This window comes from Oncorhynchus clarkii, chromosome 4 (assembly GCF_045791955.1).
Source record: "Oncorhynchus clarkii lewisi isolate Uvic-CL-2024 chromosome 4, UVic_Ocla_1.0, whole genome shotgun sequence".
NCBI classification, from domain to species: Eukaryota; Metazoa; Chordata; class Actinopteri; order Salmoniformes; family Salmonidae; genus Oncorhynchus; species Oncorhynchus clarkii.
In genome coordinates, this window is record NC_092150.1 from 54,206,410 (window position 1) to 54,232,739 (window position 26,330).

Consider the following 26,330-nt stretch of genomic DNA (forward strand, 5'->3'; position numbering starts at 1 on the left):
ACTGTACACACGCACCAGCTACGAACACGCACACCAGTTACAGACACACACACCAGCTACGAACACGCACACCAGTTACAGACACACACACACACACATACTGTACACACGCACCAGCTACGAACACGCACACCAGTTACAGACACACACACACACACTGTACACACGCACAAGCTACGAACACGCACACCAGTTAGACACACACACTCACACATACTGTACACACGCACCAGCTATGAACACGCACACCAATTAGACACACACACACATACTGTACACACGCACCAGCTACGAACACGCACACCAGTTACAGACACACACACTCACACATACTGTACACACGCACCAGCTACGAACACGCACACCAGTTAGACACACACACACATACTGTACACACGCACCAGCTACGAACACGCACATCAGTTACAGACACACATACTGTACACACGCAGCAGCCACGAACACACACACCAGTTACACACACACACACACACACTGTACACACGCACCAGCTACGAACACGCACACCAGTTACAGACACACACACACACAATGTACACACGCACAAGCTACGAACACGCACATCAGTTACAGACACACTCACACACACACAATTGGCCCGACCAACCAGTGCTCTGGCACATTGGCTAACCGGGCTATCTGCACTGTGTCCCGCCACCCACCAACCCCTATTTATGCTACTGCTACTCTCTGTTCATCATATATGCATAGTCACTTTATCCATATCTACATGGACATACTACCTCAATCAGCCTGACTAACCGGTGTCTGTATGTAGCCTCGCTACTTCTATAGCCTCGCTACTGTATATAGCCTGTCGTTTTACTGTTGTTTTTATTTCTTTACTTACCTATTGTTCACCTAATACCTTTTCTGCACTATTGGTTAGATTCTGTAAGTAAGCATTTCACTGTAAGGTCTACTACACCTGTTGTATTCGGCGCACGTGACAAATAAACTTTGATTTGATACTGTATACACGCACCAGCTACGAACACTCACACCGGTTACGGACACACACACACACATGCACACACTGAGATGCAGTGTGCTTCCGAAGGGCCTGTTTGGGAGGAACCTGGGGTCACAAGCGAGAAAATAAATGTGGCTGCGCGGCAAGGAGTGTTTTTAAGGGTATTGGTGGATAAAGCCCTTGAAGTGTTTCTTTGGCAGTCTGCTCACATCTCCTAGTCCTGGGATCTCGTGTTCAGGGTGGGGTATACTGTAGCCGTGTGCGTGCCTGCCTGCTTGAGTACGTGTGGTGTTTGTGTGTGAAGCTGGCTCTTTGGCACGCTCCTGCCTTTGGCCCACCGATCTAGGTTCTAATTAGACCAGAGCGCTGCACCACGGGGAAAGGAGAGAACAACACTGTGTTCTAGTAGAGACTGCCCCTGTATGTTTGCATGTGTGTTTTTGTTTCTCCGTGTATGTGCGTGTGGGAATGCATGTCACAATGTCATGAGTAGGTTTTTCCATATGAGTCAGCGTGGGTGTGTGGTCCATCTCAGGTGGTTTGCGTGTGCCCCTGTCAGCATGCCACTGTGCAGCAGCACATGTATTTGTGTGCACATTGAGGTCAAACCCAGTGACAGAGTCTATAGGGCTCAGCCTGCTGTATGTCTGATTGGCCCTGGCACGAAGCATATGGTGTATTTTTACTGGCTCTCCCCTCCCTCCCTCCCTCCCTCATTAAACTCCTTTTTTTCTGAGTAGCGAGGGATCACTGTGTGCCCAGAAACATGTGGAACAGGATGAAGAGGGAAAGGGAGAGAGAGATGCTACTTGTGCTGTGACTTGCATTGTAATTTCAAAGCCACCTTTAATGACTTTGCATTCGAATCCTTGTGTATTGCTCTGGAGACATTGCATGGTCCCTTTCATGTCAATAAAGTTGACAAAAGCTCCCACACATCTCGTAACAATCTAATACAACTTATTCTCCTCTCAGACTTTCAATAACGTGTGTGTGTGGGGGGGGGTGGTGTTATCTTTTAATCAGGGAATTAAGAATAGGCTAGAGTCAGTGTGTGTGTTGTTGATTTGACTGTGTTTTTTGGTAGTTGTGAGATGAACTTTCGACGTAAGGAAGTTTTGGGTTGTTGCAGATGGATTTAAAGACACACTGTACACACAGTAAACGTGTTTTGTGTTGCGTCCCTATAGCCGGTTTATTGCTCCCACATGTCATATTTTGAAAATTAGCAGACAACCTTAATGATGCCTGCGCAGTTTACAACTTCAGGGTGTACCGAACGGAGCATTAAATCGCTGCAGCCGCTAGTTTGGCTCTCGAGTTGTCTACAGTATTATCAGATGGATGATGTCGGTTTGGAGAGGGACATCTGGGTCGTGTTCATTCGGCATCAAATAGAACAATATAGACTGAAACAGGGAGGGACTACCAGGACTCGTCCAATAAGAAATGCTTGTTTTCATTTTCTACTGGAAAAAAAACATTTTACTACAGTGTGTTATAATGAATAAACCCATGGATAGCTGTCAATGCATACTTTACATAGGCCGAGCCATAGAAATAGAACTACTAGAAGGGACAAATCCCCTCCATAGACACTGCAATTTGACTGGTCCACTCATGGGTGCACTCAATATGGCTGCCAGTCCACCCATCACAAAGAAAATAGTATCTATTCCTACAGGTTCAACATACTGAGAAAGTGTTGTTGTTAGACCTCTTTGAGGGATGTATTTTGTTTCAGTCTCCCATCCCCTCTAATGCTCAATAAAATAACTGATTTAGGGTCAGTACTCCATACCGAAGTCCCGAGAGAAAATCAGCTTTGGTCTCGATCTTGCTCTTTCTCGCTCTCTCTGTGTCTCTCTCTCTCTCTGCCTCTCTCTGTGTCTGTCTTTCTCTCTCTCAGTGCAGCTCCCTTTTTACAACAGTCAAAACTGTATTATCAGCTTACGGTTACTTTCTAAATGCCATCCGTAACAGTTATATGGAAGTATAGATTAGCCAAACTGTTTAACCCCAGAACTAAGGATTTATTAGCCAGCCCTACTCTGTTGTTTATGATTTTGTTGCCCACAGCATCTGTCACTGAAGATGATCAACTTGCGCACCTCTGGTTTGGTGAGTGGCGTTAATTTTGTCTTCACCCACTTCAATATGCAGCTTGCCACCTCAATGGTCCCTCGGTGTGCAATACCTGCAGGATACAGTGTAACGTTACATATAACTAGCTAGCTACTGTAGCCACGTCGAATCATCCGGTGGCTGGAGAAAAAGTAGCTAGCTATGTTTCTTCTATAATCTAGCAATAACATTTGTAACGATAATGTATAAGTTAGTAGCCAACGAACTTTAGCTAATATGTGTTCTCTATAGTTACAAATGAGACAACCCAGACCATACATGTTAGTTACTGTACTCTATAGCTAGGTAGCTTGATTGTTTGATATGCGGTTCTTCTACATACCTCTTTTGGACAGTTTTTTTCTTGACCCTTACTATTTGTATAGGGTTTACCCACATCCCGAAAGATCTTCCTTTGCCTGGCTTTCCATTCTTTTAGGGTTTTTTTTACGTTTCTTTCCCACATTTCGGCGATTTTCATCAGCAACGGAAACGTTGTGCGCTTGTCTGTCCATTCTGAGTGGTGCACATAAACGGTTATTCCAGTAAAGTTAAGGTTTTCTTCCTCTGAAGAGGAGGTGTAGCAGGGATCGGACCAAAATGCGCGTGGTTTTCTTCATACATCTTTAATAAAGATAATGACGAACAATACAAAAACAATAAACGTAACGTGAAAAACCTAAACAACCTTATCTGGTGCACACAGAGACAGGAACAATCACCCACGAAACACTCAAAGAATATGGCTGCCTAAATATGGTTCCCAATCAGAGACAACGATAAACACCTGCCTCTGATTGAGAACCACTCCAGGCAACCATAGACTTACCTAGACAACTCTACTATACCACAATCCCATTACCTACAAAAACCCCAAGACAAAACACACCACATAAATAACCCATGTCACACCCTGGCCTGACCAAAATAATAAAGAAAACACAAAATACTAAGACCAGGGCGTGACACCTATCTTTAAATTTAAAATGATTGTTAATTAGCGCGTAGAAAGCTTGTGAAACCGGTTCACTATAGAAAAAGGATGTCCAATAATGATTTTTCATGTATATCTCTTTTTATTTATTTAAATGTCACATACAGTGCCTTGCGAAAGTATTCGGCCCCCTTGAACTTTGCGACCTTTTGCCACATTTCAGGCTTCAAACATAAAGATATAAAACTGTATTTTTTTGTGAAGAATCAACAACAAGTGGGACACAATCATGAAGTGGAACGACATTTATTGGATATTTCAAACTTTTTTAACAAATCAAAAACTGAAACATTGGGCGTGCAAAATTATTCAGCCCCTTTACTTTCAGTGCAGCAAACTCTCTCCAGAAGTTCAGTGAGGATCTCTGAATGATCCAATGTGACCTAAATGACTAATGATGATAAATACAATCCACCTGTGTGTAATCAAGTCTCCGTATAAATGCACCTGCACTGTGATCGTCTCAGAGGTCCGTTAAAAGCGCAGAGAGCATCATGAAGAACAAGGAACACACCAGGCAGGTCCGAGATACTGTTGTGAAGAAGTTTAAAGCCGGATTTGGATACAAAAAGATTTCCCAAGCTTTAAACATCCCAAGGAGCACTGTGCAAGTGATAATATTGAAATGGAAGGAGTATCAGACCACTGCAAATCTACCAAGACCTGGCCATCCCTCTAAACTTTCAGCTCATACAAGGAGAAGACTGATCAGAGATGCAGCCAAGAGGCCCATGATCACTCTGGATGAACTGCAGAGATCTACAGCTGAGGTGGGAGACTCTGTCCATAGGACAACAATCAGTCGTATATTGCACAAATCTGGCCTTTATTGAAGAGTGGCAAGAAGAAAGCCATTTCTTAAAGCTATCCATAAAAAGTGTCGTTTAAAGTTTGCCACAAGCCACCTGGGAGACACACCAAACATGTGGAAGAAGGTGCTCTGGTCAGATGAAACCAAAATTGAACTTTTTGGCAACAATGCAAAACGTTATGTTTGGCGTAAAAGCAACACAGCTGAACACACCATCCCCACTGTCAAACATGGTGGTGGCAGCATCATGGTTTGGGCCTGCTTTTCTTCAGCAGGGACAGGGAAGATGGTTAAAATGGATGGGAAGATGGATGGAGCCAAATACAGGACCATTCTGGAAGAAAACCTGATGGAGTTTGCAAAAGACCTGAGACTGGGACGGAGATTTGTCTTCCAACAAGACAATGATCCAAAACATAAAGCAAAATCTACAATGGAATGGTTCAAAAATAAACATATCCAGGTGTTAGAATGGCCAAGTCAAAGTCCAGACCTGAATCCAATCGAGAATCTGTGGAAAGAACTGAAAACTGCTGTTCACAAATGCTCTCCATCCAACCTCACTGAGCTCGAGCTGTTTTGCAAGGAGGAATGGGAAAAAATGTCAGTCTCTCGATGTGCAAAACTGATAGAGACATACCCCAAGCGACTTACAGCTGTAATCACAGCAAAAGGTGGCGCTACAAAGTATTAACTTAAGGGGACTGAATAATTTTTCAGTTTTTGACTTGTTAAAAAAGTTTGAAATATCCAATAAATGTCGTTCCACTTCATGATTGTGTCCCACTTGTTGTTGATTTTTCACAAAAAAATACAGTTTTATATCTTTATGTTTGAAGCCTGAAATGTGGCAAAAGGTCGCAAAGTTCAAGGGGGCCGAATACTTTCGCAAGGCACTGTATATGGTTCTTCGTCTGTAGGATTCAATTGATAATGCAATTTTCTGTTCCTCCTGAACAATAGTGTAAGAATTGCTATTCCTCTGTCCTCTGTCCTCTGTCCTGAACGCACACTTTACAGTATTGTAAAGCACGTCCGGTCTAACACAGGCATCTGATTATAGTGTTTGTGAATAGCACTGTCTGTGACCAAAATCCCCAAGGCTACCAGTATTTTTTAAATATCTCGGGTAGATTTTCCGTTCCTCCTGAAAGCCCTAATCTGCTCACTTAAATTAATAGAGATCCTGGTCATGGTGCTACAGTATGTTGTTACAGCATAATCAAAGTGAGGACAATCTGCGATCTGCTGTATACTTATGGCCTATTGTAAACTGAAAGTCACACATTTCCAATACTCCTCACCCTGCCCCAAACTCCACCCTTAACACAGTTACCATTCAAAAAGTTGCTGTTTATCTGAAGAAAAGACATTGCGACCAAAGAGAACAGACAAAATAGACATCGTTTTCAACAAGCCAGTATCAGGAATCAAGGTAAGACCCAAGTGCAGACTCTGTGAAGTAACAATGTAGTAACAATGAAGTAACAGGGGCAGGCAAACGACAGGTCAAGGCAGGCAGGGGTCAATAATCCATAGTAGGAGCAAAGGTACAGGATAGCAGGCAAGGTCAGGCACAGGCAGAGTTCAGTAATCCAGAGGTGGACCAAAGGTACAGGATGGCAGGCAGGCTTAGGGACAGGCAGAGTGGTCAGGCGGGCGGGTACAGGGTCAGGACAGGCAATGGTCAAAAACCAGGAACACGAGAAAAGAGAGGCTGGGAAAAGACAGGAGCTGACAGGACGAACGCTGGTAATCTTGACAAACAAGACGAACTGGCCACAGACAGAGAACATAGGTATAAATACCCAGGGGGTAAGTGGGGAAGATGGGCGACATCAGTAGGGGGGTGGAGACAAGCGCAAGGACAGGTGTTACAGATCAGGGCGTGACACCCAGTTTATTTCTTTGGTGCTACCCGTTCCAGGGTTAGGACTGTAATTAGGGTGTGGAAATGTCAGGATTATTTTGTTCTTACTGTAGTACTGTAGCCTACTCCCGACCGATCACGTTGTACAGCGCCATTATGGGCTATTAGCAGGACAATAGATTCTTGCTAAGGAGGGTAGGGGGGGAATTGTATGGTCTAATGTATTACTTTGTTAGGTTATCAATTGGAACCTTTAACAAGTGGAAGGGGGAGAATGTATTATTATTATTAACCCTGTTTTTCACAAGCGTAACAGGCTGTGAATTCTGCAAACAACGTTTCTAGGATGGGCTATTAGCAGGACAATATATATTGGTCATATTGGTCATGTCTCCCGAGTGGCTTTTATTGCTCAAACTCACATACTTTTGATAGACTTAACGGGGCAATCTGTCCTTTGGTTGCCTCGGAGGCCTTGATTCCCAATGCGTTGTAATCTGTGTAATGGAGATGTCACAGTGGTAATTGAAATATCAGGAGATGAACAAGCATTTCAATGTTCTGGGTTAGCTCTATTCCATTATCTCATCACTGTGGTAGGAACTGCTCTCAGATCAGCGTTTCACTGCTCTGTGTTTGTGGGGGAAACTGGGTTAACGCTATTCCATTATCTCATCATATTTGTAGGAACTGCACTCAGATCAGTTGTTGGTTGGGGGGGGACTGGCAGCCTGGTAGCAGGTGTTTATTTTAAAGACACTAATAAAAGTATATGTGTGGGGGAAGTGTGTGTCTCTCTCTCTCTCTCTCTCTCTCTTTATCTCTCTTTCTCTCCCTCTCTATGTAGCTCTCTGCTGAGCCCTGAGGGCACGGACACACTCTGTGTATTGTGCTGCATGCTGTTTAAGAACCATAGAAGAGAGGAGCCACAGATGGATCTAAAGTAGGAAAGAGAGAGACTGTGTGCCAAGTAGACCTCCCAAACTGTGCCGGTCCTGCCAAACTCTGTACCGAGCATGTATGGGCCACTGGTTGATGCTTATTTATAAAACCCTCTTAGGCCTCACTGGCCCCTGTCTGAGACATCTACTGCAGCCCTTATCCTCCACATGCAACACCTGTTCTGCCAGTCACATTCTGTTAAAGGTCCCCAAAGCACACTCATCCCTGGGTCACTTGTCTTTTCAGTTCGCTGCAGCTAGCGACTGGAGCGAGCTGCAACAAACACTCAAACTGGACAGTTTTATCTCAATCTCTTCATTCAAAGACTCAACCATGGACACTCTTACTGACAGTTGTGACTGCTTTGCGTGATGTGTTATTGTCTCTACCTTCTTGCCCTTTGTGATGTTATAATGTCCAATAATGTTTATGTTTGTACCATGTTTTGTGCTGCTACCATGTTGTGTTGCTACCATGTTGTTGTCATGTTGTGTTGCTACCATGCTGTGTTGTCATGTGTTGCTGCCTTGCTATGTTGTTGTCTTTAGGTCTCTGTTTATGTAGTGTTGTCTCTCCTGTCGTGACGTGTGTTTTGTCCGATGTTTATGTTATTTTTATTTATTTGATTTAATCCCAGCCCCCGTCCCTGTTGGAGGCCTTTTGCCTTTTGGTAGGCCGTCTTTGTAAATAAGAATGTGATCTAGTTAATTAAAGGTTCAATCAATTAACATAAGGTATGCATACGTAGGCTGATCCTATGTCCTTGCTTCTCCTCACTCCTTGATCAAAACCAGCTGCTTGCATAGCTTGTGTTAGCGCAGCGCTCCGCTCACAGACATCTGTTTTAGGAGTTGGCTCTAATAAAGGCAGTAAAGAGTATTAGCGTAGCTCTGTTATAGGACAGTAACACGGGAGACAGTATAGTGACAGGGTATACAAGACAGTGCCAGGGAGGACAGTAGAGTGAAGGACTAAACAAAGACCTCCCCGTTGTCATTAGTTAGAGGTGAGGGCAGATTTTGGGCTTTGTAATTATACCTGGATAAGCTTACCCAGTCATAACGTCAACACACTGGAGTGTGGCATGGCTTTAGAGGAGCATAGCACACATACGTAAGCGAGCAGAGAACACACACGTTCAAGCATTGAGCACACACACATATGTTCTTTCAAGCGGTGAGCTCACAATCACACACAAACACACATTTTAGGAGATGAGCACTCACACACACATTGTCGGTAAATGTTACATTTTTACTGTTGTGTACAGTTCACACACACACTCCCCCTGCTGTTACCTACTTTCATTAAACATGGCTCATTTAATACATTTTATGGGTACGACCATGTCTGGCTGTAGGAGTTTGATTAGGGGGCAACCCACATCACTTAGGATAATGTTTATCTACCTACCTCGTCTAACGACAGGATGCAGAGCCAGAGGTGGGTGGGAGAGATAGGAGACAGCTGTTACAGTACTTAGTGTTATTCTAAAGTATACCTGGGGTATAAACCTCAGACATAAACCAGAGGTGGATGAGAGAGATACGAGACAGCTATTACAGTACTTAGTGTTATTTTAAAGTATACCTGGGGTATAAACCTCAGACATAAACCAGAGGTGTATGGGAGAGATGGGAGACAGCTGTTACAGTACATAGTGTTATTCTAAAGTATACCTGGGGTATAAACCTCAGACATAAACCAGAGGTGTTTGAGAGAGATAGGAGACAGCTGTTACAGTACTTAGTGTTATTTTAAAGTATACCTGGGGTATAAACCTCAGACATAAACCAGAGGTGTTTGAGAGAGATAGGAGACAGCTGTTACAGTACTTAGTGTTATTTTAAAGTATACCTGGGGTATAAACCTCAGACATAAACCAGAGGTGGATGGGAGACAGCTGTTACAGTACTTAGTGTTATTCTAAAGTATACCTGGGGTATAAACCTCAGACATAAACCAGAGGTGTTTGAGAGAGATAGGAGACAGCTGTTACAGTACTTAGTGTCATTTTAAAGTATACCTGGGGTATAAACCTCAGACATGCATATGGGGTGGATTCACTAAGAACCAAACTGAATTGAGTGGGCTGATCTTGTCCAATATGAACCTCACATTTTCTGTGCGACATGTTACACCCTGGAGTTCCTACCTGGGGGTTAAATGATAAATGGCTGACTTACAGCACTTGATAAACAATTCGCACATCCTAAAATAAGGAAACTATAGATATAATTGGAGCCATGTCATTAAAGGCTTAAGACATATGAGAACGGTGTCATCTCTAAACTTATCTAGTTAGGTTCTCCTGTTGGACTGAATGGCAATCTTATGGGGATGTGGTCTGCATACTGTTGCTAGGTCTAGGCTTATTCTCTATAGGCATACTTTATACCATGTCTAAACCCAGAAATAGAATGACTAGAATAGACTGTACGTTCCGTGATGGGTGGACTGGCCGCCATATTGAGTATACCTGTTCCCAAAGGTAAAAGCAGGAAGTTGTTTTATTTTATTATTTGGTCTGCATATATACTGTATACCTGTACTACCAGCCAGAAAGACACATGAGCTGGACGCAATGACCCCATGAAGTCACAGACATGATTTGTCATTCTTTAACCATTGTGGTAACCTGCTATTGTAGTGTAGAGAGGCCTAGAAACTATGCACTTTTCACCTTGTCATGCCTCAACGTTTTTTTCCTCAGAAAACCAGGAAAGAATGGATGAGCCAAACTTGACTGAAACCATGATTACATAGGGCCACACTTGATAAAGCATGTCTATCTGCAACTACAGTATCCAGGAAACCTTAGTGATTTGATCAGAAGAGCCTGGGTTCTGGCTGCGAGATTTGTCTGGGATCTGGCTGCGGGATTTGTCTGGGATCTGGCTGCGAGATTTGTCTGGGTTCTGGCTGCGGGATTTGTCTGGGTTCTGGCTGTGGGATTTGTCTGGCTTCTGGCTGTGGTATTTGTCTGGGTCCTGGCTGCGGGATTTGTCTGGGTTCTGGCTGCGGGATTTGTCTGGGTTCTGGCTGCGGGATTTGTCTGGGTTCTGGCTGCGGGATTTGTCTGGGTCCTGGTTGCGGGATTTGTCTGGGATCTGGCTGCGGGATTTGTCTGGGATCTGGCTGCGGGATTTGTCTGGGTCCTGGCTGCGGGATTTGCCTGGGCCCTGGCTGCGGGATTTGTCTGGGTTCTGGCTGAGGGATTTGTCTGGGTCCTGGCTGCGGGATTTGTCTGGGTCCTGGCTGCGGGATTTGTCTGGGTCCTGGCTGCGGGATTTGTCTGGGATCTGGCTGTGGGATTTGTCTGGGTTCTGGCTGCGGGATTTGTATGGGTCCTGGCTGCGGGATTTGTCTGGGTTCTGGCTGCGGGATTTGTCTGGGTTCTGGCTGCGGGATTTGTCTGGGTCCTGGCTGCGGGATCTGGCTGAGGAATTTGTCTGGGATTTGGCTGAGGGATTTGTCTGGGATCTGGCTGAGGGATTTGTCTGGGATCTGGCTGAGGGATTTGTCTGGGATCTGGCTAAGGGATTTGTCTGGGTCCTGGCTGAGGGATTTGAAACGGGATTCGAAACGTCACAACTGATTGACAAAGTTCTGAAATGTGTTTTTTCTTGTTTTGTTTGGATGCATCAGATGCCACCAAGGTGATAGATAGATGTAAGAGAGAGAGATGCAGAGGGAAAGAGTGTGATGGAGAGAGAATGTGGACAGCCAGCATTCTATGACTGTCTGTGGTAACGTCACAAACGGAAAAAGATGATAGCGCAGATACAGTTTACTTCTGCCGGTAATCACATTTCATTTCATTTGTCACATGCCTCATAAACAACAGATGTGGACTAACAGTGACATTCTTTCTTATTTATGCTTAATAGACTAAAACAGAATATTGGAAGAACCTTGGAGTAGTGAAACAAAGAACAGAATACAGAGAACAATTTGCTAAAATTAGCTGGACTTGCTGCTTTGTCTGACTAGCTCAATTAACCCCTAGGTCCCAACAGGCCTGTAGAGTTGAGTTGAACTTATTCATGTCTCATTCATGTGTCAGCTGTTAACTCCCACTTATTCAAGTCCCATGTACAGTTTTCTCATGGCACAGCTGCTCTTGCTAAAGATAACTGACTACCTCGGTCCGAATAGGTCAATAGAGTTGAGTAGTGTTAAATCAATCAAATGTATTTATAAAGCACTTTTTACATCAGCTGATGTCACAAAGTGCTGTACAGAAACCCAGCCTAAAACCCCCAAAAGGCAAGCAATTCAGATGTAGAAGCACAGTGGCTAGGAAACACTCCCTAGAAAGACAGGAACCTAGGAAGAAACCTAGAGAGGAACCAGGCTCTGAGGGGTGACTACGAAAAACTCCCCAGAACGACAGGAACCTAGGAAGAAACCTAGAGAGGAACCTGGCTCTGAGGGGTGGCCAGTCTTCTTCTGGCTGTGCCGGGGGGAGATTATAAGAGTACATGGTCATTAAGGCCAGATGGTTCGTTAAGATAGATAGATGACCAGCAGGGTAAAATAATAATCACAGTGGTTGTAGAAGTAGCAACAGGTTAGCACCTGAGGAGTAAATGTAAGTAGGCTTTTCATAGCCAAGTGGGGGAGGCAGAACATAGAACAGCAGCAACTGGATCAGCAGCACGATCAGGTGGACTGGTTACGGGGACAGCCGGGAGTCGTCAGGCGAAGTAGTCCTGAGGCAAGGTCTCGGGGCCAGGTCCTCCGGGAGGTGAAAGAGAGAGAGACTTAGATCACAAAGGACACCATTTTTACAATGTTGCGAAGATGGAAAAAGGCCACTTTTGAATTTGATATGGTTGTCAAAAGAGAGATCAGGGTCCAGAGTAATGCCAAGGTCTTTCACGGTTTTATTTGAGACTGATGTACAACCAGAGATTCATTGTCAGATCCGACCTCAGCATTCTTTGTTTCTTGGGACCTAGAACTAGCATCTCTGTTGAGTTCATTCATGCCTCATTCATGTCTCAGCTGGCTCTCATTTTAGCTCAATAGAGAGTCCACAGCTGTGTAAAGGCTTTTTCGGAGTCCAAAGCCACGATCGTCCGGCGGCCCATTGTGACATAGCTACCCTGCATCTGAAACCACCGTCTGCGGTGGACGCACAGGCTGCCATGCACCTCCCCAAAATTCCCAACCAACACTGCTTCATGTACATGGATCAAATCAAATCTATGTTTATCTGTTGCTTACACAGATGAGCAGGTTCAGCGAAATGCCTATATTTAACTAGCTCCAACAGTGCAGTAGAATGTCTCGCAAATACAATACAAACACACAATTAATTGAAGCAATCAAAACAAGAAATCAAGAAATAACATTCCAAAGTAGATATATTAGAGTGAGCATGTGTACGAATCCATAATATACATATGTGGTGTGTATAGACAGTATTTGGAGAAAGAAAATGGTATGTAGAGTAGTAGGTATACTAAACCTTGCAAAAAAAGAAACGTCCTCTCACTGTCAACTGCGTTTATTTTCAGCAAACGTAACATATGTAAATATTTGCATGAACATAACAAGATTCAACAACTGAGACAACGGACTTGCCTAGTTACAGTGGTGCAAAAAAGTATTTAGTCAGCCACCAATTGTGCAAGTTCTCCCACTTAGAAAGATGAGAGAGGCCTATAATTTTCATCATAGGTACACTTCAACTATGACAGACAAAATAAGAAATTATGGTGGAAAATAAGTATTTGGTCAATAACAAAAGTTTATCTCAATACTTTGTTATATACCCTTTGTTGGCAATGACAGAGGTCAAACGTTTTCTGTCTTCACAAGTCTTCACAAGGTTTTCACACACTGTTGCTGGTATTTTGGCCCATTCCTCCATGCAGATCTCCTCTAGAGCAGTGGTGTTTTGGGGCTGTTGCTGGGCAACAAGGACTTTCAACTCCCTCCAAAGATTCTCTATGGGGTTGAGATCTAGCGCTAGCGGAATTGCTAACTTGAGTTACCCATAGACTTCCATTATTGTGCTATCTGCTATCATACGAGCAGATACCCATAGACTTCCATTATTGTGCTATCTGCTATCATACGAGCAGATAGCACAATAATGGAAGTCTATGGGTATCTGCTCGTATGATAGCAGATAGCACAGTGACTGGAAGTCTATGGGTATTTGCTCGTTTGATAGCAGATAGCACAGTGACTGGAAGTCTATGGGTATCTGCTCGCATGATAGCAGATAGCACAATAATGGAAGTCTATGGGTATCTGCTATCATGCGAGCAGATACCCATAGACTTCCATTATTGTGCTATCTGCTATCATACGAGCAGATACCCATAGACTTCCAGTCACTGTGCTATCTGCTATCATACGAGCAGATACCCATAGACTTCCAGTCACTGTGCTATCTGCTATCATACGAGCAGATACCCATAGACTTCCATTATTGTGTTATCTGCTATCATACGAGCAGATACCCATAGACTTCCAGTCACTGTGCTATCTGCTATCAAACGAGCAAATACCCATAGACTTCCAGTCACTGTGCTATCTGCTATCATACGAGCAGATACCCATAGACTTCCATTATTGCGCTAACTCTAAATAGCATTGGTTTTCAAAACTACAATAATTTACAATAACTACAATAATAACTTCCACAATAATGGAAGTCTATGGGTATCTGCTCGTACAGGTAGTTTTGAGAACCAATGCTATTTAGCTGGACAAGGAGAAATAAAAATGGTATCCACAAATCCATCTGACTCTGGGGAAGTAGATAAAAGGCCTCATTACCCAAAACCCGAAGTATTCCTTTAATGGCAGCAACTGTTTCAGAAGTGTAGTGTAGTGAATGCCGTCATTGTAAATAAGAATTTGTTCTTGACCTGCCTAGTTAAATAAAGGTTTGATGAAAACAGCTGGGATCATGGAGTGGGAGAAATTATTATAGTGGAGTGGGAGTAGCTATGGCCTATGCTGTGTGTGTGTGTGTGTGTGTGTGTGTGTGTGTGTACTTATGTGTGTGTTTTCTCGTGCTCACAGCCAAAGGGATATGTGATATGCAATATAGCATTTGGAGAGAAAAAATACTATGCAATTGAATCCAGGGCAGGGGGCACAGCTGTGTGTGTATATTGGAGGTAGGGAAAACTCTCCTCTTGCTCCATCCTGGAATGCACCCGACTTATACCACCGGTTATGAGTCCAAGGTCAGACCATAGTACAATAGGTCAGTCTTTCACCTCAGTTGATTTCCAGGTGGGGATCAAAGGCCTTACAAAGCACCACCCAGGCAACAGAATTGTAGCCTTTTGAAGCCAACACGTTTTAGGCGGGGGCCTTCCTTGCCTATATGGTAGGGGATATCGGTCCCTAAAAGTCGAGTGCTTTCACCAGTCTCCATGTTTAGCCTTTTGAAGCCAACACGTTTTAGGCGGGGGCCTTCCTTGCCTATATGGTAGGGGATATAGGTCCCTAAAAGTCGAGTGCTTTCACCAGTCTCCATGTTTAGCCTTTTGATCACAGCCAAAACACATTCCATCACCTAAAAGGGTCAAGACAGCCCAGTAGATGAATTCAACATTGGACCCCGGTACTGCTCAAATTACCCAGTCCAGAAACCTGTGAAGGTGCTGATGTATGTATACACACACACAACGAGAAGGAGTGTGTAATGAGTGTGTCATGCCCTCACACACATACTAATGCAGACGTTCACACACACACATACACACACACTAATGCAGACATGAACACACGCACAAACACTCACACATACTGATGCAGACACACATAGACACACATACGCTCAGACACACACATATACACACACATTGTCACAGTGTGAGTGCTATGATAGATGGAGGGAGAATAAACACGAGGTTTATGCCAAAGCTTGGCAAGGGTCATATAGGTCCGTATATCCCCAAAACCACACACACATACACACACATACACACACTACCCCGATTCACTCAGCACTCAATCCCCCCAATCCTTATTCATAACTACCCCCACCTCTAAACTTAAGGCTCCTCCCTCCATCTTGTTTCTCCGTCTCTCATACCACCTATGCTCGGCCCATCCACCCCCAAAACACACACACACGCTGCCCCAATCAACTCCTGTCAGCTGGATACTGTTAAAACGTGCTGAAAATAAATGCCCCGGTGAGACTTTCTGACTCTCTGAAAACATAAGAATTGCTCGGGTGAGTGGGGGAGGGAGAGATGGAAGGAAGAAGGGAGGGTGACCAGAAAAAACGGGAGAAAAGAAGAGTACAATTTCAACACCTCAGGCTCCTACCCTGTTCACCTAGCCTATGTCGTTCCTCTGGAATGCTATTAGCTGTGAGTTATTGTGTGTGTGTGTCTCTGTGTCCGCCATGCTCAGCTGCCAATCTCCCTCTCCCTCCCTCTTCCTTTCATTCTCCTCTTCCTCCTCTTACACACATCTCTCTCGTTTCGTCTGTACTCATTCTCTCTCTCGTAGAATGAATGTCCTTCTCCGTATTGCAGCGGTTCAGAGGTAGCTCTCTGTGATCTACAGTAATTGGATCAGTTTGGCTTTTTAGACCACAATGAATAACGCAGATCCTGTATCACTGTTTTTCCTTCTCCCAATAAGTCATCTTGTGCTAGTGAGCTTCAGGTGATGGAGAAGCAACTTTTCGAACGACATGGTCTTGGTCAGGGTGTTACTATAGGGAGTTATGGCCCTTTGTAGTATGGCGCTTGCAACTCCAGGATAGTGGGTTTGATTCCCGGGACCACCTCTAAGTAAAATGCCTATAAGTTGCTTTGGATGAAAGGGTATGCTAAAAATGGAAAAGTGACTAATTCATAGTTTCTATAGTACTCCTCTGGCTCAGAGAACAGCTTTGTCATAGTGTTGTTGTGTTCTGCACCAGTCAGCATAGTGCGTTACTATACCATCGTACTCCTCTGGCTCAGAGAACAGCTTTGTCATAGTGTTGTTGTGTTCTGCACCAGTCAGCATAGTGCGTTACTATACCATCATACTCCTCTGGCTCCGAGAACAGCTTTGTCATAGTGTTGTTGTGTTCTGCACCAGTCAGCATAGTGCGTTACTATACCATCGTACTCCTCTGGCTCAGAGAACAGCTTTGTCATAGTGTTGTTGTGTTCTGCACCAGTCAGCATAGTGCGTTACTATACCATCATACTCCTCTGGCTCCGAGAACAGCTTTGTCATAGTGTTGTTGTGGTCTGCACCAGTCAGCATAGTGCGTTACTATACCATCGTACTCCTCTGGCTCCGAGAACAGCTTTGTCATAGTGTTGTTGTGTTCTGCACCAGTCAGCATAGTGCGTTACTATACCATCGTACTCCTCTGGCTCCGAGAACAGCTTTGTCATAGTGTTGTTGTGTTCTGCACCAGTCAGCATAGTGCGTTACTATACCATCGTACTCCTCTGGCTCCGAGAACAGCTTTGTCATAGTGTTGTTGTGTTCTGCACCAGTCAGCATTATGCACACGCCCACTGCTGTGCTCCTGAGTCCAGGAAAAACAAATCATAGCTGTGCCAGTATCAACACAGTCCAGTGTTATACACACTCTAGGGTCGCCTCCAGTAACCATTCTGATCCCTCTCTCTCCCCCTCTCTATTTTCCTTTCTTTCTCTCTCTAAAATCAAATCAAACGTTATTTGTCACATGCGCCGAATACAACAAGTGTAGACCTTACCGTGAAATGCTTACTTACAAGCCCCTAACCAACAGTGCAGTTCAAGAAGAGTTAATCAAATATTTACCTAATAAACTAAAGTAAAAAATAATAAAAAGTAACACAATAACGAGACTATATACAGAGGGTACCGGTCCCGAGTCAGTGTGCGGGGGTACAGGTTAGTTGAGGTCATTTGTACATGTAGGTAGGGGTGATGTGAATATGCATAGATAATAAACAGCGAGCAGCAGCAGAGTACAAAAGAAAGGGAGAGAGTGGTCAATGTAATAGTCCAGTGGCCATTTGATTAATTGTTCAGCAGTCTTATGGCTGGGGGGGTAGAAACTGTTAAGGAGCCTTTTGGTCCTAGACTTGGCGCTCCAGTACCGCTTGCCTTGCGGTAGCAGAGAACTTGGCTGACAGGAGTCCTGACAATTTTATGAGCTTTCCTCTGACACCGCCTAGTATATAGGTCCTGGATGGCAGGAAGCTTGGCCACAGTGATGTACTGGGACGTACGCACTACCCTCTGTATGGTCAGAAGCTGAGCAGTTGCCATACCAAGCGGTGATGCAACCGGTCAGGATGCTCTCGATGGTGCAGCTGTATATCTTTTTGAGGATCTGGGGACCCATGCCAAAACTTTTCAGTCTCCTGAGGGGGAAAAGATTTTGTCGTGCCCGACTGTCTTGGTGTGTTTGGACCATGATAGTTTGTTGGTGATGTGGACACCAAGGAACATGAAACTCTCGACTCGATCAACTACAGCCCCGTTGATGTAAATGGGGGCCTGTTCGTCCCACCTTTTCCTGTAGTCCACGATCAGCTCCTTTGTCTTGCTCACATTGAGGGAGAGGTTGTTGTCCTGGCACCACACTGCCAGTACTCTGACCTCCTCCTTATAGGCTGTCTCATCATTGTCAGTGATCAGTCCTACCACTGTTGTGTCGTCAGCAAACTTAATGATGGTGTTGGAGTCGTGTTTCTCCACGCAGTCGTGGGTGAACAGGGAATAGAGGAGGGAACTAAGTACACACCCTTGAGGGGCCCCAGTGTTAAGGATCAGCGTGGCAGATGTGTTGTTACCTTCCCTTACCACCTGGGGGCGGCCCATCAGGAAGTCTAGGATCCAGTTGCAGAGGGAGGTGTTTAGGCCCAGGGTCTTTAGCTTAGTGATGAGCTTCGTGGGCACTATGGTGTTGAACGCTGAGCTCTCTCTCTCTCTCTTTCGCATTCTCCTGTCTAATATAGCCGTGTTCCAGAATGGGCTCCCGCTGCACCGATAGAGCAGGGAATTATGTTTTTGGGAAGTTGGAGTTTTTTGCGACCGTGTCATTTCAGAACCAGCAGCGTCGTTGGAGAGATTTATGCGCTGTGTTTCTCACTGTGTCACACACCACATACAGACACGCATACAGACGCACACAAACACTTAAACACACAGATTCACATTGGAATAAAACACAAAAACACTCTTTCTCTCTCGTGCTGGATCTATATTGCTTGGCAATATGTTAAGTGTTGTTGGCTGCATCCAACAGTCCAAGTCAAGTAGTTTTACTGTTGACCATTATTTCCCATATAACCGACAGTTGTTTAAAATGTGGTCCTTGCTGATTCCTAGTAGTCAGCACTGTCAGCACACTAAGAATTCACAGTCATCATGTGTGTTGTTGTCATATGAATTCTAATGCATTATATTTTTGTGTGAACAGGAATATAAGAATATGAGTGGGTTTGTGAAATTGGGAGTGTTGAAAGTGTGTGTGCGTGCGTAGGTACATACGTAAGAACGTGTGTGTGTGTACATGCACGTCTGTGTCTGTTCACGAAGTGACAGCCGGGCCATCATCACCCAGCGTCTCCCAGCTGTGACCTGAGGCCACATGTGCTGCCAATTAGGACCAATCAGAGCCCTGTAATGAGGGTGGGGGGAGGGGCCGACCCTTGATTAGTGTGTCAGACTGATGAGAGAGGACAGGGGAGGGAGGGGGAGGCCAGGAATCATATTTCTCTCCCTCTCACTATTTTCCCCATTCTGCTGATTTGCGTATGGTGGTAGCAATTGTCATCAAAATTGTTCAGGTTTTAAAAACATTTCTAATAAATGTATAGTTGGACAATGGAGGAAGGAAGATACTGCACATTTAAAAAACAAATGTATCCATCAGATATTGACTGAATTATAGAACATTTTACTGGCACGGACAAATAATGGAGTTCAGGGATTTTGGTGGGAATTCAGGTCTTAAATGTATGTCAAATTTCACTTTTATTTTTTTTTTAACTAAAGAAAATATGATGTGCCATTTTTGCATAAATACACTGGGTGTATGCGCATATATGAATAAATGAACATAAAAGGGTGGACCAGGCAGCAACCACCACAAACCTGCCCTGTCCCACACCTACCTACACTCACCTGCCTCGTTAATTACTCCTGTTGTCATGTTCTGTTTCAAAATGGTGTGTCAATAGCCGAATACCCTCAGATAAAAGAAATCAACACGCTTGGCTCTAGATTACACCTATCTATACATACTTTATATTGTTTGCGAGATCAGACACAATATCACTATAATCCGAGTGTTCATTTTCAGAAGTAGCTTTTCATTTCAGTGCATCTCATTTGTTAACAAAAACATGTACACCCTTCAAAATAAAGTGGTCTTTCTGCTCTATTGTGACGCAAGTGTCGAGACGATGCGTTAAATCACAGACGAAGCTTTAGCCTTCTTATAGATGCTACGGAAAGACAATGTATTCCATTGAGCCCATTTCAGCCATTCCCGGGGTGTGTTTGACAGGTCATTACAAACATTTCTGTGTTCGTAACGTTAACAGGAAAAAAGTCGACAGGCGGAAGCAAGCATATGAAAGGGTCGCAGGAGTAAAATGAAGGCAATCAATCCAGCAAGATTTAAATGACATCCATCATTTAAATGAGATTTTGCACCTCTCAAACACAGGAAATACTCTAGATGGCTGAAAAAGACAGATCCTCCAGTGGGTGGGGAAAGCGCGTTGCTAATGGTACGGTTGGTCTTGCCCCCCCCCCCCCCCCCCCCCCCAACACTCCATATGGTAGATGGGGGAGGGTTGGGGCTGGAGTAAGATTCAGCTGAGCTCTTTTCTTTTTTTCTAAATGTTTTCTTAGTTTTCTGCAGTCTACGGAGTTTTGCGACTGAGTGTTCAACTTTGCTGTTGCACATTTCACCTACAAAATAGGTCATCATTATATCATTGCGTTATCACTGCAAGATTGTCTTTCATCTCAATTTGTGGCTAGCCCTATATACACCTCTACCACGGTTTCCACACAGCCTTTGAAACAGTTCAAGTTGAAATGAATGGAGTGAATGGGAGCCTGAACGTTTGACAGGAAAACATCATGCTGTAAAGGCCTTCAGAAAAGGACAACTGAGGTGATGGTTGAAGCTTTGTTTGTGGTGAACAATACTCTACAATGTACAGAGTTCTGTTGTAAGGATCTTCAAAAGGGTGAAACTGAGATCACTGTTGAACATTTTGTTGTATGTGGTGAACATGCGCTATAGCATAAAATATAGCTAATTAATAGTTCTAGTTTATAGTGTATACTGTATGTTTGAGGTTATATATGAGTACGGTATGTTTGAGGTTATATATGAGTGTGTACTATATATTTGAGGTTATATGAGTACGGTATGTTTGAGGTTATATATGAGTGTGTACAGTACTGTATATTTGAGGTTATATAAGAGTGAGTACTGCATGCTTGAGGTTATATATGAGTACTATATATTTTAGGTTATATATGAGTACTGTATATTTGAGGTTATATATGAGTACTGTATATTTAAGGTTATATAAGAGTGGGTACTGCATGCTTGAGGTTATATATGAGTACTGTATATTTGAGGTTATATATGAGTGTACAGTACTGTATATTTGAGGTTATATATGAGTTCGGTATATTTGAGGTTATATAAGAGTGGGTACTGCATGCTTGAGGTTATATATGAGTACTATATATTTTAGGTTATATATGAGTACTGTATATTTAAGGTTATATAAGAGTGGGTACTGCATGCTTGAGGTTATATATGAGTACTGTATATTTGAGGTTATATATGAGTGTGTACAGTACGGTATGCTTGAGGTTATATAAGAGTGGGTACTGTATGCTTGAGGTTATATATGAGTACTATATATTTGAGGTTATATATGAGTACTGTATATTTAAGGTTATATAAGAGTGGGTACTGCATGCTTGAGGTTATATATGAGTACTGTATATTTGAGGTTATATATGAGTGTGTACAGTACGGTATATTTGAGGTTCTATAAGAGTGGGTACTGCATGCTTCAGGTTATATATGAGTGTGTACTGTATGTTTGAGGTTATATATGAGTGTGTACAGTACGGTATATTTGAGGTTCTATAAGAGTGGGTACTGCATGCTTGAGGTTATATATGAGTACTGTATATTGGAGGTTATATATGAGTGTGTACAGTACGGTATGCTTGAGGTTATATAAGAGTGGGTACTGTATGCTTGAGGTTATATATGAGTACTATATATTTGAGGTTATATATGAGTACTGTATATTTAAGGTTATATAAGAGTGGGTACTGCATGCTTGAGGTTATATATGAGTACTGTATATTTGAGGTTATATATGAGTGTGTACAGTACGGTATATTTGAGGTTCTATAAGAGTGGGTACTGCATGCTTCAGGTTATATATGAGTGTGTACTGTATGTTTGAGGTTATATATGAGTGTGTACAGTACGGTATATTTGAGGTTCTATAAGAGTGGGTACTGCATGCTTGAGGTTATATATGAGTACTGTATATTGGAGGTTATATATGAGTGTGTACAGTACTGTATTTGAGGTTATATATGAGTACGGTATATTTGAGGTTCTGTAAGAGTGAGTACTGCATGCTTCAGGTTATATATGAGTGTGTACTGTATGTTTGAGGTTATATATGAGTACTGTATATTTTAGGTTGTATAAGGGTGGGTACTGCATGATTGAGGTGTTATATGAGTACTGTATGTTTGAGGTTATATATGAGTGTGTACAGTACTGTATATTTGAGGTTATATAAGATTTGGTACTGCATGCTTGAGGTTATATATGAGTGTTTACAGTACTGTATATTTGAGGTTATATAAGATTTGGTACGGCATGCTTGAGGTTATATATTAGCGTGCACAGTACTGTATATTTGAGGTTATATAAGATTTGGTACGGCATGCTTGAGGTTATATATGAGTGTTTACAGTACTGTATATTTGAGGTTATATAAGATTTGGTACGGCATGCTTGAGGTTATATATGAGTGTTTACAGTACTGTATATTTGAGGTTATATAAGATTTGGTACGGCATGCTTGAGGTTATATATGAGTGTTTACAGTACTGTATATTTGAGGTTATATAAGATTTGGTACGGCATGCTTGAGGTTATATATGAGCGTGCACAGTACTGTATTTGAGGTTATATAAGATTTGGTACGGCATGCTTGAGGTTATATATGAGTGTTTACAGTACTGTATATTTGAGGTTATATAAGATTTGGTACGGCATGCTTGAGGTTATATATGAGTGTTTACAGTACTGTATATTTAAGGTTATATAAGATTTGGTACGGCATGCTTGAGGTTGTATATGAGCGTGCACTGTATGCATGTATTTATTCCTCGTGTTCTTATTTTTCTAATATTACTTTTTTTTTTCTCTCTGCATTGTTGGGAAGGCCCCTTAAGTAAGCATTTCACTGTTAGTCTACATCTGTTGTTTATGATGCTTGTGACAAATAACATGTTATTTTATTTGTTTGGGGTTATACAGTGCCTTCAGAAAGTTATTCACACCCCTGGACTTTTCCCATATGTTGTTGTGTTACATCCTGAATTTAACATGGATTAAATTGAGATGTTGTATCACTGCACTACACACAATACCCCATAGTGTCAAAGTGGATTGGTGTTTTTGAGAAATGTTTACAAATTAATAAAAAATGAAAAGCTGAATCTTTATTCAATAAGTATTCAACTCCTTTGTTATGGCAAGCCTAAATACGTTTAGAAGTAATCATTCGCTTAACAAGTCACATAATACGTTTCATGGACAATAATAGGGTTTAACTTGATTTTGGAATGACTACTTCATCTCTGTACCCCACACATACAAAAATATGTAAGATCCCTCAGTTGAGCAGTGGATTTCAAACACAGATTCAACCACAAAGAACAGGGAGGTTTACCAATGCCTTGCAAAGAAGGGCACCTATTGGTAGATGGGTCAAATTAAAAAGACATTGAATATCCCTTTGAGAATGGTTATTAATTACACTTTGGATGGTGTATCAATATACCCAGTCACTACAAAGATGCAGGCATAACACTCTCTATATTTTCAAGTGGCTGCATCATGTTATGGGTATGCTTATAATTGTTAAAGGTGCACTATGCAGAAATTGCTCCACCATTTCCTGGTTGCTAAAATTCTAATAGTTCACTTAAATTGAAATTATGTGACAAAACAAGCAAGTCTAGTGTAGAGACTCATTGTACCATCTAAACCGTTGAGAAATATATTTTTCATAACCAAAAATATTGTATTTCAAACTTAAGAACAGTAAGCATAGAAATAGCACAAAAATAACAGATCTACCACTTCTTAGACTTGATTTCAATGAGAATGAAAGATATATAACTCACATTTCTATGGGAATTTGGTCTCGGTCGTACAAAAAGTTACATATTGTAGCTTAAAGGACTGGGGAAATTTTTATTATAAAAAATAAAGGGATTGGAGCTAAGCACAGACCAAATCCTAGAGGAAAACCTGGTTCAGTCTACTTTCTACCAGACACTGGGAGATGAATTCACCTTTCAGAAGGACAATAACCTAAAACACAAGGCCAAATATACAATGGAGTTGCTTACCAAGACGACATTGAATGTTCATCAGTTGCCTAGTTAAAGTTTGGACTTAAAGCGGCTTCAAAATCTATGGCAAGACTTGAAAATGGCTGATCAACAACCAGAGCTTAAAGAATTTTGAAAAGAATAATGTGCAAATATTGTACAATCCAGCTCTTAGAGATTTACTCAGAAAGATGTACAGCTGTAATCGCTGCCAAAGGTGATTCTAACATGACTCAGGGGTGTGAATACTTATGTAAAAATATAATATTTCTGTATTTCCTTTTCAATTAATTTGCAGAGAAAGTAAGGCCTCTATGGGTTATGTGAGATCTGGGCCAGGTCTTTTATTGTATCTTTCTTGGCGGGCAGCCGAATAATGTTTCAGGAAATGTGATCAGTTTGTTTATACACCAAGGGCTTTCAAACAAATGTTCCCTTTTTCTCCCCGTATCACATTTTGAATTTGTCTTTTGTTGTATGAGTTTTCATTATTAGTGCCTGTGCTACTGCGGAGGTTAGTTGTTTTTGTGCGGGCCAGTGGAAATTGGAGGGCGGGCAGACAGACACGCGGACGTTTTTTTTAGGCAATAAATCATCCGTGATAGGGACAGACACGGTGACCAGAGATTGCGGTCAGGTCGGACTCGTAAAACCACATGTGAGGGGAAGGAATGTATGACCCCCGTTGCATTGTGGGTCCTGTGTGTATGTCTGGGTCGAGAGTGAGGTTTTCCCTGACTCACAGGATGTTGTGAAGCGGTACGGAGGGGGAGGTTAGAGGGGAGAGGAGCGTAACTTTCGGGAATTGGTGGGTGAATCACTGGTTTGTCCTTCTACCCCCCCCCCCCCCCCCCCCCCCCCCCCCCTCGCTCTGTGTCTCTCTCATCTTTCTCTTTCCCTGTACATGGGCAAAGCATGACATACACTGAGTTTACAAAACATTAAGAATGGCTCTTTCCATGACAGACAGACCAGGTGAATCCAGGTGAAATCTATGATCCCTTATTGATGTCACCTGTTAAATCTACTTCAATCAGTGTAGATGAAGGGGAGGAGACAGGTTAAATAAGGATTTTTAAGCCTCGAGACAATTGAGACATGGATTGTGTATGTGTGCCATTCAGAGGGTGAATGGGCAAGACACCAGGCGTACCGGTTTGAGTGTGTTAACTGCAACGCTGCTGGGTTTTTCACGCTCAACTGTTTCCTGTGTGAATCAAGAATGTTCCACCACCCAAAGGACAACCAGCCAACTTGATACAACTGTGGATAGCATTGGAGTCAACATGGGCCAGCCTCCCTGTGGAACGCTTTCAACACCTTGTAGAGTCCATGTCCCAACGAATCGAGGCTGTTCTGAGGGCAAAAGGGGGTACAACTAAATATTAGGAAGGTGTTCCTAAATGTTTTGTACACTCAGTGTATGTTGAGGTATTCGGTTTGAGATTAAAACTTTCCTCTCTCTCACTATCCATTTCACTGTCAGGGAGTAGAGAGTCATATATTTTTCTAATCAATTTGGGTTGAAATTCAAACTTTCCCTCCCTCTCTCCAGTCCCAAAGAAGTTGCTGCTGCAGGAGCCCAACCCCAGAGTGGCAGTGTACCCCCCGTCACCCAGTTCCCATGACCCAAACGTGGTTGGAGACAGCTCCCTCCCTGATGGGACCTCGGTCATAACCTTGGAGTCTGTGCTCTCAGGTGAGCTGCTACATACCCATATGCAGAGACACTGTCACACATACACAAATGCATGTGCATACGCACGCACACATACTGCATGTGCACAGCCATGCACACATGCATGCACACTCACGCATATGCAAACACACACACACAACCCTCAGGGGACCACTTTACACTAAACAGCCCCCATACATATTTGTTTCTTTCCTTTAAAGGACATGGTAATCATATTTCATAATTTGGACGTTAACATTTTGATTGGACAGAAGGAAACTACAGAGGGAGCTA

At 42.9% G+C, this 26,330-nt stretch overlaps 1 protein-coding gene across 3 annotated transcripts in view; it reads left to right on the plus strand.

Moving 5' to 3' along the window:
• LOC139407726 (protein eva-1 homolog A-like) overlaps window positions 1-26,330 on the plus strand; it is a 206,220-nt gene that overhangs the window by 139,152 nt on the left and 40,738 nt on the right. For all 3 annotated transcript variants that reach the window (XM_071151579.1, XM_071151578.1, XM_071151580.1), the window contains one exon: window positions 25,914-26,057. In XM_071151579.1, coding sequence (XP_071007680.1) covers window positions 25,914-26,057 — 144 coding nt within the window. The remainder of the gene's footprint in view (window positions 1-25,913; window positions 26,058-26,330) is intronic.